Source organism: Saccopteryx leptura, chromosome 11 (genome assembly GCF_036850995.1).
Source record: "Saccopteryx leptura isolate mSacLep1 chromosome 11, mSacLep1_pri_phased_curated, whole genome shotgun sequence".
NCBI lineage: Eukaryota > Metazoa > Chordata > Mammalia > Chiroptera > Emballonuridae > Saccopteryx > Saccopteryx leptura.
The window spans coordinates 39,093,706-39,113,472 of NC_089513.1; the positions used below are offsets into that span (position 1 = coordinate 39,093,706).

The 19,767-nt window shown below is 36.2% G+C and overlaps 1 protein-coding gene across 2 annotated transcripts in view; it reads left to right on the forward strand.

Moving 5' to 3' along the window:
• Window positions 1–19,767, forward strand: part of CDH2 (cadherin 2) — a 254,708-nt gene that overhangs the window by 185,579 nt on the left and 49,362 nt on the right. For both annotated transcript variants that reach the window (XM_066353642.1, XM_066353643.1), the window contains exons 3-7: window positions 3,104–3,330; window positions 4,898–5,044; window positions 7,369–7,524; window positions 11,948–12,092; window positions 14,938–15,110. In XM_066353642.1, coding sequence (XP_066209739.1) covers window positions 3,104–3,330; window positions 4,898–5,044; window positions 7,369–7,524; window positions 11,948–12,092; window positions 14,938–15,110 — 848 coding nt within the window. The remainder of the gene's footprint in view (window positions 1–3,103; window positions 3,331–4,897; window positions 5,045–7,368; window positions 7,525–11,947; window positions 12,093–14,937; window positions 15,111–19,767) is intronic.

Here is a 19,767-nt window from a genome sequence, read left to right on the forward strand (position 1 = left end):
AGATATTAATGAATACAATTGGCTCTTGGATCTTTAATGAACATTTATACTTTACTTATCATTGTAAGGTGTCATTGGAAAACAAAGAACCAAGACTCGCAATCAGGAAGCCAAAATGGGTACATAGTCTGCTTATGAAGAGATCTAGTCATGTGACGCCATTAATAAGTAGAAATATTTATTATAAGTATTATTATAATAAAAATAAAGTGCTAGCATGTGTTTCTATGGACAAAAAATGTAAAAACAAGTAAAAATAAAAATTAAAAATGTCGAGCTTTTTCAGGTTAAGGCGTAGGCTTCTGTCTTCTGAAGGGCATCCCCATTGACTGTTCCCCTGAACAATGGCCTGGCTCTGAAGCTGTGGCCTACAGAAAGGGAGGAGTTGGGGGCTGTCTTCCAGAAAAGGTGATGCATGTGGAATGTGGACCACAGTGAGGTGGGAAATGACTGAGAAATCTGTCTGACTGGGCAGAATATCTTTTAGATTGTGATATAAGTTAAACCGAAGAGGCCAGTGAACAAGAATTAAGAGAGCATTGTATACTAGTAAAACAGTTTACCTGCAGATTTTAAGCAGGCAGGAGACAATCATGGCAGACTTTTGGTTTAGAGGTAGGTGGGCAATGACCTGGAGCAGGGAGTAGACCACCTAGGAAGCAGCCCATTCATCCAAGTGTGAATTGATGAAGATTAATCCTATCATGGTTAAAGTGAATATCAAGTGCAGAAAAGTATGTAAGTGTTCTGACCCAGATTGTATGTCCTTAAGTATCATGAATATTTTTTGTAATATAAAAAGGTACTTTTTATACAAAAAGATAATAAAAGTTTTTCATTTTGATTTCTCAATGGGGTTCTCCCAACTGGTTTTTCTTTTCATTACGTGGTCTCTAATGACAGATAAGTAGTAAAGGGCATTGTTCTATAGAAAGGATTCCCACTTTCCACTTTTAAATCACATGTCATGCAAGATGCAATAACGAAGTATCTTTGGGGATACTTCTATTCCAAAGACAAGCATGTTGCTCTAACATAATTTAGTGTGAGACACAACTTTTTCTTTTTTTTTTTTCATTTTTCCGAAGGTGGAAATGGGGAGGCAGTCAGACAGACTCCTGCATGCGCCCGACCGGGATCCACCCGGCAAGCCCACCAGGGGGCGATGCTTTGCCCCTCTGGGGCATCGCTCAGTTGCGTTCAGAGCCATTCTAGCGCCTGAGGCAGAGGCCACAGAGCCATCCCCAGCGCCCAGGCCATCTTTGCTCCAATGGAGCCTTGGCTGCGGGAGGGGAAGAGAGAGACAGAGAGGAAGAAGAGGGGGAGGGGTGGAGAAGCAAATGGGCGCCTCTCCTGTGTGCCCTGGCTGGGAATTGAACCCGGGACTCCTGCACTCCAGGCCGACGCTCTACTGCTGAGCCAACCGGCCAGGGCTGAGACACAACTTTTTCATTCTGAGATCTTTGAAAGATGAAAGATGATATATGTGGAAAATAATATATCCAATAAAGTATTTTATTCCTGTTATCAAGGATGTTATAGACACTTCGGGAAATAAGCGTGCCTGTTATTTGCCTGTGGTCTTGTGCACGTATCAGTGAATTTCTATTAATGAAAACAAAAGAACTGTCATCAATTTGTATATGGGGGTGGGAATATTAATAAATTTTCTTAGATCCTTGAAAAAGGCAAAAGGTATATATAGTTACATTTTATAATGTGCACCTATTAACGCACTCCAAAATGTGTCATAGAATTGTGGTTGGGACCTAACCGACACATGTTTACAGAACTGAAAAAATTGCTTTTTCTTTGATTCCTTTATGCTATTCCCATAGAATTTTTCTTTGAAGAGAATGATGAAGGATGTCAAAGGAAATAATTGTCTTTAAAGAATACCTTTATTTCCTGACCAGGCGGTGGCGCAGTGGATAGTGTTGGACTGGGGCCGCAGAGGACCCAGGTTCCAAACCTGAAGGTTGCTGGCTTGAGCCCAAGGTCTCTGGCTTGAGCAAGGGGTCACTCGCTCTACTGTAGCTCCCCATCCCCCCGTCAAGGCACATATGAGAAAGCAATCAATGAACAGCTAAAGAACTAAGGAGCCGCAACAAAGAATTGATGCTTCTCATCTCTCTCCCTTCCTGTCTGTCTGTCCCTATCTATCCCTGTTTCTAACTCTCTCTCTCTCTCTCTCTGTCACAAAAAAAGAATACCTTTATTATTTTATCATTTTATTGTAGCTTAAATATAGCTGGGTCTACATTTATAAATATATGGTTTAACTTTTGTTCTCAAATGAGACATAAGCTGATTAAGATTGTTTTTAAGAAAACATTTTTTCAACTTTAAATCATTACATGTAAGATAGATATAATTAAGATACTGAAAGCTTTTTGATTTTTCTACTCTCAGCTATTTTAGTTAAAATTAATTTTGAGATACAGCTCAAAATATATATAAAATTGTTTAAAAATATATAAAATTGTTACTGCTTCCTAGAACATTATAAGCTCCATGAAGATTAGAAATTGCAAATTATTCACCTTTTAATTACTATAGGTTTTGTAATTCTAAAGCATAAGGTGGACGTTCAGCATTCATAATGTCATTCCTGTGTTCCAGGAAATATGCAGAGTATACAAGAAGGCTAAGAAAATGGACTCAGAAGTACCTCTCACAGTGATTGTCAGGCATGACTATAAAGCTAGGGTAGTAGAGTTCAGATTGCCACATGAAGACTGAGATCAAGAGACTTGTTATACCTTCAGTGACTTCAGAGCAGGCATCTGAAGGTTGAGTCAAGTTTTGTAGGGAGTGATGTGATGTATCAGTGAGAGGCATAAGGGGAAAGCGGACATGTCTGAGGGTCCAGGATCTGGGGGAAGGACAAGGCTTTGGAACCAGGAAATGCTGGGGACACAACTCAGACACACAATCTGATATTCTCCACTGTGATAATTCCTTTAGTAAAGAAAAAATAACATTATTTATATTTTATGCTACTACATTTTGTATTTAACCTAAAAGCAGGATCCAGATTAAGATACCAGTTGTGTCTGCCTTTGGAATATAATTAGGCTTCTATATTTATTGTCTTTTACAGTGAAGTTTAGCAATTGCAACGAAAAAAGAAAAGTACAGTATGAAAGCAGCGAGCCCGCAGATTTTAAGGTGGATGAAGATGGCATGGTGTATGCTGTGAGAAGCTTCCCCCTCTCCTCCGAGCACGCCAAGTTCCTGGTATATGCCCAAGACAAAGAGACGCAGGAAAAGTGGCAAGTAGCAGTAAAATTAAGCCGCAAGCCAACCTTACCTGAGGATTCAATGAAGGTAGAGTAACTGCGTGTTTGAAAATCAGATTTATACTTAGACCAAATATATTTTAAGCAATCCAATCTTGTATTTGAAAGGTTTGTTTACACTTTGAGATTTATAACTTAAGTTAGAAGTAGTTGTTTATTTAAATTTCTTAAAAGCTTTTCAAGCTATTCAATATAACCACAAAATAACCAATCCTTTGAAAGTTTTTGCCAGCTGAATTTATTAGATGGGAAGTTCAGATTTGCAGTAGTAACAGGAAAGCAATTCTGGCAAGCAACATTGGGTTTTTGTCTTGTTCCTTAATAATCAAATTGGAAGTATAAATTATTGGTACTACCAACATGACTTTTAGGAATAATGTACTCCCTCTGATGGAAACTTCTATAAGCCAAGATAAAATAAGTAAGATACATTTCCAACAGAGTACAGTTTGATTCAATTAAAAAAATTTTATTGAACACTTATTTTGTATAAGTCAACCTATCAAGAATTTTAAATAAGATAGAAGAATATCTTCAGTACAGTTGATAGCATTACTTGTTTAAATATTCTATTCTTTGAGTTAATTTGAAAGCAATATGAGGGGACACCACACTCATATATTCTGAAGTTTATGATTTTATCAACTATGACTAATACATTTGTATATTTATTGTATTGTGATAGATAAGAATACACACATTTATTTCTGGTATCTAATTGTAAATGTCATAGACACACCAGTAATAAAATATAAATAAATATATATCAGGGGAAATATATCATTTCTCTTTTATGCCAGTGTTGGACTTTGATTATGTGAAATGCAATTTCCCCCATAACTATTAACTGTTAAGGGGGATCATGCCATTTAGGTAATATAAAGTGAGAAACTGATAACTAATCATGTGGAAAAGTTGCTTTTGCTGTTGATGATTCGATGTGTTCCGGCAAACTAGCTTGGATAATTTCACTGAAGCTGTAGGGTCTAATGGCTAAAATGTCTACAGCCATAAGAAGAAAATGTTGACATCCAGCAGAGATTAATACCCCATGTGCAAAGTGGGTCATCTACAGCATCCATCATGGCTGACATAGGTTTAGAATAATTACAGCATTAATTCTGTGGGATTTAATAGGGTCATAAATATTTGAGACATTCCTTAGCAGTATGTATTAAACTTCTCTTGGAATTCAAATTATATTTTAGCACATCAAGATCTAAATTTAATGTACAGTAGCACATTACCTGAACTGTGGTTTAAACTAATGAGAAATATATAAAAGGGTCTTATTAAATTTTGCTCAGTATTAACTACTAAGATGGTTTATAGAAACTGCAAATAGTTTAAATAGCTGTGCCATATGATAAATTGTTTGGAATTTAATTATTTTTAGTGAACAGTTTAACCCAAAAATTTTGTGATTTTTTTTTTATTATTTTAATAGCGAGACAAAGTTAGGGTCTTCAGGCTTGTTTGCTTATTCATAATAAACTGGGATTGCTACAATTTCAGATATCCATTGATATTGATGTCCTTTCAGAAAATGTTTCTCCTAGTGCTCAGGACTCTCTTCTTGTATTTTTAATGCGAAGGAATCACAACAAACTGAAGAAATAGTATTCCCAAGACAACTGACTAAGCACAATGGTCACCTACAAAGGCAGAAGAGAGACTGGGTTATCCCTCCAATCAACTTGCCGGAAAACTCCAGAGGACCTTTTCCTCAAGAGCTTGTCAGGGTAGGGAGGCACAGTTTTCATTCTTTGTGGCATGTGTCAAGTGTATGTTAGAAATCCTTTTGTTTATTTTTTTTACAAGGTAGAGTTTACAATATATATGTACTAAAAATATGTGTTTTTATAAATGAAACATCTTGTGTTGTAAAGGGCCTCTTATCATTTTTTTATATGATCTTGGATTATTTATAGGTAGGGCTCTCAGTAGCTCCTGTACATCATAGATGATAAAGTTTGTTCAATTTGTTGAGACAGAAGTCCTAACTCCAGCATACACTAACACCCAGACCCTACCCTTTGCCATGAAATGCACACACCTTCGCTTTCCTGTCAGCAAGCTGCACTCTCCAGGATGGTCTTTGCCCTCTATAGATGGCTTTTGGGCCAAAGGAAAAATAAAGGGGCAGTCATTGCTAAAAATGTCAACACTAAGTGCATCTGATGGTTTTTAAAAGAAAAAAAAAATGACCTCTGATACCATTAACTGAATTCCTGGGGTTGCGCAAAAATACAGGCTTTCAAATCAGGAAAGTCCATTTTTTTTTCATTGCTCTAAATGTATACCGTCAGAAGCAGAGAAAAAAATTCACACATTTCTCTGTGTTTAGCAAAATTAGTAATCCATTATGTATTACAAAGGGAAAATAAAGCCAACTCATTGTATGCCCATTTCTTAGAGAATAAATGTTTCTGTAGATCAGGCATCCCCAAACTACAGCCCGCGGGCTGCATGTGGCCCCTGGAGGCCATTTATTCAGCCCGCGCTGCACTTCCGCACTTCCGGAAGGGGCACCTCTTTCATTGGTGGTCAGTGAGAGGAGCACTGTATGTGGCGGCCTTCCAACGGTCTGAGGGACTGTGAACTGGCCCCCTGGGTAACAAGTTTGGGGACCCCTGCTAGATGATCAATTTAACATTCCACTACATATTTACTGAAAGCTGTATTTTTTAATGTCATTTTTTGTGTTGTGTATATATTCTATTGCACCTTGTAATTCAACTTAACAATGAATGATATAACCTTAAATAAAGGTATTTCTTATTTTTTTACATTAATGAAGAATGAGAAAAATAATTTTGCCTCAAATTAAAAGATAATAAACTAGATTCTATTACAGAATTAAGTATACTTACCTAATATATATATGTCTATTATCACCTCCGGCAGTATTGCTCAACTGCCCCTTTCTCTGCGCTGTCCCTGCTCGTCCCTGTCTGTAGCCTGATCCTATGATTGCTCATCTATAAACTTACTTTTCCTAGGAATTGTAGTATTTGTAGGAGAAGGAAGTGATCCCATGGATAAAGTTTTTGACAGTATGGAAATAGATTATTAAATGATGTCTTGTTTGATTTGTTATTAATAAGGAATTTGGGGTGATAAGTGCCACCTGAAATGATATGGAAAGTATTGGTTTGCAATGAATAATGTCAGTACATGGCAAGTGCAGAGATCTTATTTCCAGGCTCAACCAGAACCTTAGAGTTCCCAAATGAGGCTATTTCATACTATAGCTAAACAATTATTTCTTATCCTAACTGATGCATAAAGGTCAACAATGTTTTTCATTAGATTGGACACTTGTTATTTGGTTAATATTCTAACCTGCAAATTCCCAGGATAGAATTTGATACTGTGTAAAAACTGGCCCTCTTTAATTTTGACTTTTTGCACTTTTTCTAGTGAGTGTTCTTTTATTTATTTATTTATTATTATTATTATTATTATCATTTTTTGTATTTTTTCTGAAGTTGGAAACGGGGAGGCAGTCAGACAGACTCCCACATGCACCCAAACGGGATCCACCGGCATGCTTACCAGGGGGAGATGCTGTGCCCATCTGGGGCGTCGCTCTGTTGCAACCAGAGCCATTCTAGCACCTGAGGCAGAGGCCATGAAGCCATCCTCAGTGCCCGGGCCAACTTTTCTCCAATGGAGCCTTGGCTGTGGGAGGGGAAGAGAGAGACAGAGAGGAAGGAGAGGGGGAGGGGTGGAGAAGCAGATGGGCGCTTCTCCTGTGTGCCCTGGCTGGGAATCGAACCCAGGACTCCTGCACATCAGGCTGACAATCTACCACTGAGTCAACCAGCCAGGGCCTAGTGAGTGTTCTTTTAGATGTTAACATTGCCCTCAGTCTTTCTGATGATAGATGACATCTCTTTTTGAAGCCTAACACCAAGAAACAAGGATAGGGAACAGAACTGGGAACACTTCGATGGTTTTCTGGGAGGAGATGGTGTAAGTCTGTGACTGAAAAAGAGCATAAGGTGGGGCATGCTGTCTCATTTAGTCTCTCACTTAATGTGAATGTCTTCTTGACCCTCAGATTAGGTCCGATAGAGATAAAAACCTTTCGCTGCGATATAGCGTAACTGGACCAGGAGCTGACCAGCCTCCAACTGGTATCTTCATTATCAACCCTATCTCAGGTCAGCTGTCAGTGACCAAGCCTCTGGATCGTGAGCTGATAGCCCAGTTTCATGTAAGATTTCAATTGCTGGTATTCTATATATTAATAATCTTCTAAATGTGTGCAGAGCTTAACTCTTATCTCAGTCTTAAAGCTTGGCTTCTGAGAGTCCTACCATGTGAAATGTATTTGTAGCCTTTTCAATTTCTTTCAATAATTGTATTGTTTTTATAGAATTGATTAAATGCTCATGGTAAACAAATGGTACCAAAAAAGAAAGTGAAATTGCCTAAAATTGAATTACTCTTACTGATAGTTGCTTTCAGATATGTGGCTAAAAACTTATAAGAACAAATTATGGTACATATAGACAGTGGAATACTACTCAGCCATAAGAAATGATATATTGTCATTTATAACGCATAGATGGACCTTGAGAATAGTATGCTAAGTGAAATAAGTAAATCAGAAAAATCTGAGGACTGTGTGATTTCACACATAGGTGGAATATAAAATTAGGACTCATGGACATAGACAAAAATGAAGTGGTTACCTGAGGGAGGGGGTTGGAGAAGGAGAGGAGAGTAAAACGGGCCACATATATGGTAATAGAAAATTATTTGACTTTGGATGATGGGCACACATTCTATGAACAATTCAAATGCTATAGAGATGTTTAACCAAAATGTGTTTTTGTGACCCAATGTCACCCTATTAAATTTAATTTCTCAATAAAAAATAATTTAAAAATAACAAATTTACATGTAGGGGGTCAAAACTGTTGCTTGTAAATTATGTAGAGATCACGGCATTTTTTAATAGCTGTATAGTATTCCATTGAATCTACAGGCTATAATTTTAAATTTCTTATTAAAAGACATGTGTGTTTGCCATTTGCCATCTTACCCGTTCCTCCTCATATTATTATGCCATTAAGTAGAGACCTAGAAAATTTTTGTTTGGTTGTTTACTAGCGGTATTCCCTCCAGAAAGATTGTCATTTTGACACTTCTGCTGGAAATAGAGATCTCCCTGTCCTCATAACCCTGCTAACACTTGGTTTCATCATTTGGACAGTCTGAGCAATGTTTTCATAGATATAGTAGTAGTTACATCTCTTATGTTAATTATGTTATCTTTCTATTTTTTTCATGTTCTTATTGAGTTATAACCACTTTTATTTATAGTTCATATATAAAATTATATATATATAATGTTTGCGTTTTTAAATATATATGGGGTAGGGTAAAGGTGTATAGTTGTTTGTATGAAAAATTATACAATAATTAATGAATAATCATTCAAGAATAAATTCCATGTTTTACATTCTCACCCACCCTGTGTATATTTGAAAGTGATTTTTTTCTATTTAACAATAATGTTGTATTGAGTATTTCAAAATGCAAATATTATTAAAATATCAATTCCAGGGGGCTTGTTTCTTTTTTCATTTTTTTTTCTAGTTATATTTGCACTATTTGCTGGAACAAGATTTTAACAATTTATTCATGATGTTAATACGGAAACCAAAATTGATCTTTATTATTTCTTTATTTCAACATGAATAACTAAAACTTTTGATGAAATTATTTCCTTTTAGAAAATATGTGCATTTTTAAAAACATTTCAAATACTGTAGTATAAAACTTTTAAAATAATATATTAATAAGAAAATATGATTTTTAATACTAGTACCTAAAACTATCATTTTTTCCTTTTGTAAGACTTTGGTGATATACTGTAAGATGTTCTACTATGTGTTGATTCATAAATGTATTCTATTGAAATAGGGACCATTTTCTGGAATCAGCTTTTGCCACTTAGCAATCATAAGATTTAAGCTCTTTCCATGTCAGTAAAAATTATTTATTTAAATCATAATTTTTGATTGCTCCAAATTACTCTGTTATATGAATATAACATAATTTTAACTACCTATTGGTGGATATTTGTGTAATTCAGCTTTTTGAATTTATTTTGCAAGTATATATACCAATGAACATCTGTATGTACGTGTCTCCATTATATCCTTGGAATAAAATCTCTATGTTGGTATTATTTTGATATATAGAGTGAAATTGTTCTTACAGTGGTTGTGTTGTGTTTTACTACCCGCCCACTATATAGGAGATACATCTTTTCAACTCCAGTATCAATTTCAGGCATTATTTTTTTTTTGCCAGCATTATTTGTAAAAAAGTTATTTTGGTAGTTTTAAGTTGTGTAAGTTGACTATCTAAAGTGATTTTTTAATGTTTGTCTTATGTTGAATTTTCTTGTGAGTTGTTTATCTTTTTCTCTGTCACTGAGAACCTTTTATCTAATAGGGACTGTAATGTGTGGTTTTCATATAGTATCCCCTTTTTGTTATGTTTTGAATCTTTATCAATAATTTCTACGCTACTATGATTATAGCTCTTACATTGTACAGTTTATTTGTTAAATGTTTGGCATTCTGTTTTTAGAGATGGTGAATAAAACCTTCCCAGTGCCAATATAATAATCTCCCCGATTTAATCTGGGGTTGGAGTTTTCTACATCTAAATTTTTCTCCTTTGTGGAGTATATGAGTGAAAGGGAAGTGGGTATATAGATTTTTATGGTTAGCCTGCTGTCCCTGGTACTGAATTAGTATTCCCATTGATTCATCATCTACACTTAGTAATTAAAAAAATTTATTCCATATATGTATGTGTTTAGATTCTAATTTTTCCAATTAATATATTTGTCAAATTTTTGCACTTGTAGGAACTTGAAAATGGTTTTGGAGTTTTGAAAATTATTAAAATATTGATATATGATAGAGCAAGACTCCCCAAGGAACATGTAATTCTAACCTTTCCTGCATTCTAACACATAAAGAAAGAAGTAAAACTTTCAAACCTTTGACAAAAATACATCACATTAGTAGGAGACTTAATAAAGACACACAGTATAGGACAGTCAAGTAATAAGACTAGTCTCTAATTTATGAATATAAATAAGATCAATACAAAAAATTCTGAATTTCTCTTCTTGTATGAATTCTCACTAGCTATGGTGCAGTTAAGACCTAGGAAATATTTTCCAGTCAATTTAGGGGTAAATTCTTGCTTCAGATTCTCACACCTTGTACATCAAAGAGTATTAAAAAAATAGAATTAATAATTACTTACAGATTTATAAGGATGGCTCAGTAATAAGACTCTATTAATGTAATAAATTAAATAAGTCAAGGGGGGCAGGGATTATTTTTATAAGTATTGAAAAGGCAAAAATAAAATTGTTTTATGTATTAAATAACCTCTATATAAGAAAAGATATGTTGATGCTTCTTTAACTTGATAAAAAAATGTCTAGCAGAAACCAGATGCCAGCATCATACTTAACAGGAAAATCATAGAAGCACTCCCATTACAGCGAAACAATTCAATAGAACACTACACAGCTATTGAAAAGAATGAAATGGAGCTTTGTGTACCAGATGAAAAGATTTTGAAGATATTCTGCCAAGAGTAGCTGAGTGATTATATTTGTTTAAAAAGGAAAACAGATAAAATTTCTAGAATACTTGTGAAACTGAGAATTTGAGCTTGGGAGAGGAACAACTGTTTTATATATTCATGTACTTTTCCTTTTTTTTTTTTACAGAAACAGAGTCAGAGAGAGGGATAGATAAGGACAGACAGACAGGGACGGAGAGAGATGAGAAGCATCAATCATTAGTTTTTCGTTGTGACACCTTAGTTGTTCATTGATTGCTTTCTCATATGTGCCTTGACCATGGGGCTACAGCTGACCGAGTAACCCCTTGCTCGAGCCAGCGACCTTGGGCTCAAACTGGTGAGCTTTGCTCAAACCAGATAAACCCACGCTCAAGCTGGAGACCTCGGGGTCTCGAACCTGGGTCTTCTGCATCCCAGTCCAATGCTCTATCCACTGCACCAGTGCCCAGTCAGGCTATATTCATGTACTTTTAATGTTTATGAGTGCCTTTTACAATTAAAAAAAACAACAACTAATGTCAGAATTACCTATACACACTTAATTCTTTCTAGATTCTTTTCTGTTACCTTGATCTATAGATTACTCTGTGCCAGTGCCACATTTTTAATTACCCTGAATTATAGGTACTGATTTAGCAAAAGGATTTGAGAACTTTCTTTGAATATGGGCTCTGTCAACAGAGCCAAGTTACTTAGCCTTTCTGAAACTTGATTTTTCTCCCTTTCAAATGCTGGTCATTTCTCAATCCTTTGTATTTAGATGAAATGAATTAAAAGTCCATTCAACTCTGAACACAATGCCTAGCAGATAATCACGTGGGCTTTTGCTACTAAATCTACTCTAATTATATGGAATTTGGCTAACTTAAATTTTGATGAGAAGAGTAGCCTCTGTTTTTCTGCCTCTCAGTCCATCTATGCTATTTTAGTAGTGTGGTGATTAAATATCTTCTATTTTCATGCCAGATGGAAATCTGTTAAGTAGTTTTGTTTTCTTGGTATTTTTGCAGTTGAGAGCACACGCAGTGGACATTAATGGAAACCAAGTGGAGAACCCCATTGACATTGTCATCAATGTTATTGATATGAATGATAACAGACCGGAGTTCTTACACCAGGTTTGGAATGGGACAGTTCCTGAAGGATCAAAGCCTGGTAAGTTTGAAGATAATAATTCGGCAATTACTTCAGGAAATCTCGTGTTATCCAGCACTATTGTATAATCAAGAAAAGGAAATGTCTTGTGAGCCTCTAGTGTCATTTTCTTTTATTCCTCATGCTTTAGCAGTAAAGGAAGGTAACTTGGGGAAAAACTGATTGAAGAGAGATAACAGAAAAATATCATTCTTCTGCCCACTATGATTTTTTTCTTCTTTGAAAAATGTGCTACAGTGTCTGTTCTATACTATACATTCTCTAAGAGGTTCCATTCATTCTCTTATGGTTGATAGAGCAAGGGCAGCTAGAAAGTGAGAACCAGGAGACCAGGGATGTCTGTTCATAAGGTACAGATTGTGTCAGATTAGTCACAACAGTAACTAAAATGCAACAGGAAGTCTAAAAGACAGTTGGTGTTCCTGGGAGCAGACGGTGAGGTAAACCGAAACAGAGAGAGCCTTGGGGACAGCTGTGATTGCCGTCCCTCCAGCCACAGTAGGTGTTTTATTTCAGGATGACCCTAAAGTCTTCTGCAGCCCTTACTCTTAAACTAGTGTCATGGAATGATCCAGCCTAGACACAGCAGTTGCCAAGAGCCCCTCACCATTGTGAAGTGCTGTTTGATGAAGACGTTAGATTCTCGTACTGAAAACACTGCGTGCTTCAGTCACAGTAGAAGAGCAAGTCTAGAGTGGCCTATTTAATGTGAAACACTAGTGGACAAGAAAATACAGCATTGTCAGAATGGTAGAAGGAAATGTTTTGCCAGTCTTCCTTACAGAATTTAGTGTTTAGACAGATTTAATTAGCTCTGTTATTGGGGTGGGTTTTTTGTTTGTTTGTTTTTGATTTTTTGAGAGAGAGGAAGAGGGAGAAAGAGACAAGAACATCTATCTGTCCCTGTGTGTGCCCTGATTGTGGACCGAACCAGCAACCTCTCTACTTCGGGCGATAGAGTCTAACCAACCATCATTTGCCCAGGGCTTGCTTTTTTTTTTTTTTTTTAGTTTTTAAGAAAACCTCAACATTTAAACTTGTGCTCATATACTTTTCTCATCTATACCAGATTATGTAGCTCTCTTACGCATAAGCCAATTTCTAGATATGACCAAATATGCCTTAACCTCATTGTTTCCTTGGTCTCACACTTGTCTGTCTCCTGAGTGAGGTGGGGTTGGAACAGCTGGAGGGGAGGGGGGATGTGCAGGAAGTTCAGCCATCTGAGGCTCCATCTGAGCCACATTTCAGACTAGTTTTCTTCATTATTTTAAAATATTGTAAACCCAAAACATGATAAATGTATCCTTACTGAAACACAAGTCTTAAACACATATTCTGCAGATAATAAGCGTTGGGCCTTTTTGCCTGGGGACATTTTATGCTTTTAAAAAATTATTTATTTTCTCTTTTTGCTCTATTATTTTTTACTTTGTTAATACTGCTTCACAAAAGTTGCCAAAAACAAACCATTAAAGATGTATTTATTATGATCATGAATTTCTGTAGCATCTACCATAAATGAAAGACTTCAAATGATCACAGAGGAAAAGACATTTCATGAATGTATTTCTTGTGGTTGTTTTGTGAGTTTGAAAACATCCTTCTAAGCAAGGTTTGCAAATAATTATGAATCTTGATTTAAATTGCATTGCAGTCAATATTATGCTTCAAGATTCTGAAACATATTATTTTGCTTTAACAATGTATTCATTTATCCAACAAATGTTTATAGAGCATGTGCTGTGTGGTAGGCACTGTTTAGGCCCAATGAATACAGCAGCGACAAGCTAGTTCCTGCCCTGTTTGAGATTAAATTCTAGTAAGGATGAAAAATAAAAGGCAAGAATGTAGACATGCAGTTTTTTGGGGGGAAAAGTATATAAGGATGACATATAATCCAAAAGCGTTTCTTGCTTAGAGTCAAACTCGGAAAGTCATTTGAATGATGTGACTATGCCTTAGTTAATTCTGGGGGAGAAAAAAATAAGTTGCATCCAAAAGAATAGCAACTATAAAAACTCCAAAGCAAGTTCCAAGTTTATAGTACTCACGAAGAAAGTAAGATACGGAAAATTTCATAATTTATCTCTTATAAATATCCCACAGAACAAACCACGTTAAAATAGTAATTACTTTTCTCTCTACTCGTAAATTGGTTTGCCTAGCTAGTTTGAACTTATTTGATCCTAAAGCTTTGTAGATTTTCTTTCAAAATGTCTAATAAGTTGAAGTCCTTTGAGTTTGTTAGAATGTTCTTTTAATCTCTTAGGAAATAACAAGCCACATGCCAAAACAAACCCTGTGCAATGTACTAAAACAGTAATGCATGGAATGACTCCTTATGACCTGAGTAAATGGAGTGTTCATCATTATGTACATAGCGTACTTTCAGAAAGTGACTTAGGCACTGGGGAGAACCACGCTCAGCATGTCATTTCCTTCTGTTATTGCCTAAGAGAAGGATATATGGTGGTGGGGGACTAAGTGGCTATAATATGTGTTGCTAATGGCATCTGTATTACTTATTACTTGCATTTTCTATAAATGAAGATTGGAAGTGATCGTTTCTTTGAGTTGTATAGTAAATTTGTCTTTAATGTTATGGAAAAGTTGAGGCTTTATGAATGTGTAAATGTTTTACAATTTTCCTTTAAGCCATGTTTTATGTTTCTTTAAAGTGAGTACTATTCTTATCAATAGTATTTTCAATCAAGCTTAAGTGATTAACTGTTTGATTTGAAAAAGTGAAATTGAGGTTGAATGAAGAAGTAAATATACCTTCTATTTAAGGAGACCCTGAAATGAAGGGCGACCATTCATTTTCTATGTATACTGTGTCTAGGAACATATGTGATGACGGTCACTGCTATTGATGGTGATGATCCACTTACCTCCAATGGGATGTTGAGGTACAGAATTGTGTCCCAGGCTCCAAGTACCCCTTCACCCAACATGTTTACCATCAACAATGAGACTGGTGACATTATCACTGTGGCAGCTGGACTTGATAGAGAAGTAAGCCAAGCAAAACTGTCTTTGAATTTGTTTTTAATCTTAAAGGTACACGGTATCACATACAATTGATCTCCAACCAATCATATAGCCACAATATTATTCAATGTGAATAGCCATTAAGAAAGCGGTTGTACTGTTTTCTACACAACTTCAAATTGGTTAAATAAATGATGTATGTATACAAGATAAATCATTGCTAGTCTGACATTGTTGGTCTATGTAATGTTTAATGTGATAATTGACTTAAATTGATTAGATACCTCAGGCATCTAATTTTTAAAATTGTAGGCATTTTCTCTGTTTGGCCTTATTGTTGGTTTTTGTTAGGAATTAAACTAAAAACCATCCCCAAATAAGGCGTTAATACATTGAAGATAATTATTAACATTCATATTTTTAAGAGGTTGCAAATAATATGTGTGTGATTAGATTTTTTGTAGCCTTGGTGGAAAGCCTGGTTTAGTATAAAGAGATCATCTCCTTTATTAGAACTTGCCCCATAGCTCTAAGATTAATTTATGTAAGAGGTTTGAACACTAGAAACTGCTTTAATGACAAGCCCTTCAAGTTATAAATGGAGAAAAATACTCTTCTGCCATAGTATTTTGCTGAAAAGGCATAAAATTTGATGGTATTAAAATATTATGTAGTATCACAATCTGAGGGAATTGGTATTTTGGTTAATTCCAGATGGTCATCTAACTATGATACACCCCTAACCCACCAGGTTTCCACACACCTCTGTATTGTGTTCATATGATTCCCTCCACCAAGAATGTCTTGCACCTTGTTCTTGACCTTGAACTTCCTGGGTTTTTTTTCAAGTTCCAATTTAAGCCCTACTTAAATTCTTTTCTGAAATCTCCAGCCCCAGTGAATCTTTTATACTTTTTCTCTGTTCTGTTCTTACCATTTTCTTGATAAACTCTCAAGGTCATTGTTAACCATCAATAATTATTGTATGAGTGAATTATCTGAGTGCCAACTTGTAAGAATTGAGTTTTTGTAGAATTATGGCTGAGACAGCTTTTATAGTAATGAGACCTCAACTTATGTACATCAGAAGGAAACATCATACCTACCATAATAAATGTTATTGACAAGGATTTTAGGAATTGTTTTTTTGACACTTTATTTGCCTTACTCACACTCACTTGAATTGGAATGAAGGAAACATTACTATTGCAATTAATTATATATGCAAGTTAGTGCTAGAAGCACTTTAATATAATAATATAAATACAAAACAATCAAGATTACTTTATTCACAACTGAGCTCAGAGCCTTACCTATGAGTTAAGTGTACCTTACTAACTTTCAGGTGTCAATGATTTCTTTTCCTAGGAATGTTTCATGTGTTAGAGATTGTTGCAATTTAGTTATTGCAATAGGATTCTAAGTTTAGTGATATTCAGAACATGGATGTCTTTCACCTTTTCCATTACTAAAGGAAATACTACTCTTAAATGTCAATAAACTGAGCATGAATGCCATATTTTATATAAGATGGTATATTTTTTTATATTCTCTCTTGAGAGCCAGATTGCTCACACACTGTGTGTAACTCATCTCCCTATGCTAATAGTTCTTGTTCACTTGTTCATTCAAAATTCCTTTGTGAGGTATAGAAGTGAGACTCCATCTTGTTTTCATACAGTAATATTCCTAACACATTTAGCCTGGCTGTTTTATGACAAGAAAGAAGCATAAAAAATTCAAGTTAGTTTTATTAACTGGACCAAACATATTTAACAACCAAAGACACTGTTTTTAGTTTAGAAAATGAAGGTTTGATGTCAGATCATAATTATGTATAAGTGTACCTTGAAGTGGACAGAAGCAGCTATCCGCTACCCTCTGATGAAATAAATGTGGAAATAGACTTAAAACTATAGACTTATGAATTAGATGTGGTATGAGAAATAGCTTCTTGCCAGTAAAATTATTAAACACAACAATGAGTTAGTAAGGAAAATTATGGAAAACACTCAGTTTCCGAAAGTCATTTAACAAAGAAAAAAATGTGTCTATCTTGGATGGTTTATGATAATTCTGCCTGAAGCTGGGAATAAATTACTCTTCTCCAGTCCTCGTGCCGGCTTGAGATTCTTTTATTTCTATTAGAATTCACAGTTTTCTTTGTGTTAAAAGTAATTTCAGTTATCATTCTCCCAGGATACATGACACCTTTAAGTGATTGAACTTCTAACCATCGAAGTACTAAGATTCAGCTTTTTATTTTTCTTTAATCTCTAAATATTTTAAAAATTAATTCTTCAGCATTTTTAGACCTAAAACAGTACCCACCACATAGCCCAGTGCTCTTATTTAATTATGTACTTCCTTACTTATTTATTATCTCCAACTGACTTCTTGTTGCATTACTTGGTGGTACCTATTTCTGAAATTTTCTTCTTTTCTCCACACTTTTCTCTTTCTTTCTCCCTCCTGACTGCTGATGAATCAGTCCTCCTCTGCTTCACTGGGTTTGAATTCTGGCTCTTTCTCTTACGGGCTGTTTGACCTTCACTGTGTTAACCTGAAACCTCAGCTCCCACATCTATAAGTGGGAATGATGATCTGACCGACCTCATGGGATGGTTGTAAGGATTCTGTAACACAAGGCAGGAAGCGTTCAGTGTAGCGCCCAATGTATATTAGATACTGTTTTTCCTCATTGCCATCGTAAATCTGGCCTCAGCCTCTACTCAGTGTGCACTATTACTTTTACTCCTTATTATAAATTTTCTCATGGCAAAGAAAGAATTATACTTCCTCTCCTCCAAGCCTAACATTTCTTTTATATGTGTCTTCAACACTGTGTTCTACCCTAAGGAATGTCCTGTTTTCTGTTGACTCAGAATCTCCTTCTCTACAGATTCCTTCCTACAAAACCTGCAAGTTCCTTCATAATCTATAAACATGCTATTTCTCCCTTATGGTAAACTGAGTCTCCACAACCCATACGGTGAAGTCAGGAATGCCACTCTTTAATGTGACATTCCAGATTCTCTGTGACCTTGGCCCCAAAGCCCCCTTTAGACTATCTACACACATAATTTCTTATCTCCTGCTTATGAGCAAATGGTGCCCAACCACTCCTACAGCCACATGCAGTTCCTTCTACAGATCTGAAGTTTTGCATTCTTCTGTTCCTGTTTTACCTTCTGCTTCCTCTGCCTGAAGATTTCTTTCCCATCTCTACAGCTGGCTAGTCCCCACTCTCTGACAGCCAGTCCTCATCCCCTGTCCTGGTCACCCTCAGTAGTCTGTGCATTCATCTGGAACTGCAGAGATTATGTTACACAGATACTCCTCTGCATCCTTCCTCCCAGTATGCAGGGAAGCCAACGTGCTTTTTATCTTTTCTCCCTATACAGGAACCCTGAAGAAATGTTCATGTTACGAGGTTTTTCTCCTTCCTTTCAACACCAGACCCCCCAAAGGGCATCTTATACTCACTGCTCAAGTCCCACTCCTACCTCATCTTGAAATCTGGCTTTCTGCCTGCTTGCCCCCTCCAGGATGCACGCTTACATTCTGGCTTTCTTGGAAGGCACTGACAGAGTAGGGTGATTAATGGTACCCACTTTGGATTCAGAGAGACCTGGCTTCAGATCTTGTCTCTGCTACTTAATGCTGGTTTTCTTGCCATTGTGGCCAGTCTCCTTGGCTCTGTAACACCTTGTTTTTCTCATCTGTGAAGAGCAGATTTAAAAAATCCACCTGCCTTGGAGGATTACTGTGAGGACTAAATGAGATCATGTTTAGTACTTAGCTCTGTACCTGGCGCAGAGTTGGTGCTCAATCTCAAACGCTAATTTTTTACTAGTAGTTAGGCCCTGAGAACCTTGTCAACCTGTAGTTAGCATTCAGAAACATTTTAGAGTGCAAACTTATTAGGTAGGTTGTACTGTCAGCCCCGTTTCACAAACGAGGTAACTGGGGGCTTAGCATTTAAGAATTTGAACAAGGTTACAAAACCATACTTCTCTCATTAGTTCTCTTGAGAGTATTACTTAAATGTTCACCCCTGCCCCAATGCAGTGTATTCAGAAGCAAACCCAGTGCCTTCCTAAATCTGTGGTTCTTAATGTAATTACTGTTTCATGTGAACAGTGCCACCCTTTCTTCTGCTTTCAAGGTAATGGTCCCCTTGCCTTTCACACTTACTGCCATCCACCCACCTCCGTGTGTAGTTGTCAAGTTCCTCTCAGTTTAGCCCCGTATGCCTCCTGCATGCGTTCGTCTCCCAGGCTTTGGGGACTGGTTCAAATGCCCCATTAAAGATGTCTCGAATCACTGCTTCCTCCTCTTACTAGAGTTGCATTGCATATCGAGTTCTGTGATGCAATAATACATGTCTCCATTACTGACAACAGCACCTCTGGTTAGTTCATTGTTTTATTCAATTGAATAGTGCATTGTCTGACATCTAGTAGACGTTCAATAAGTGTTTGCCAAATGAACGACTGAATATTCCCACCTCTTTATTCACATTTCACTGTAGTTTAGTGTTTCAAAAGTGTGGTACACAGGTATAATAATTTTAATTGATAAACATGGGGAAGCCTCTAGAGAAAACCGGAGACCACAAGTCTTTTAGATGCTACTCCATTTAGAAGAGATTGCATTTTATTTTAACAGTTATATACAC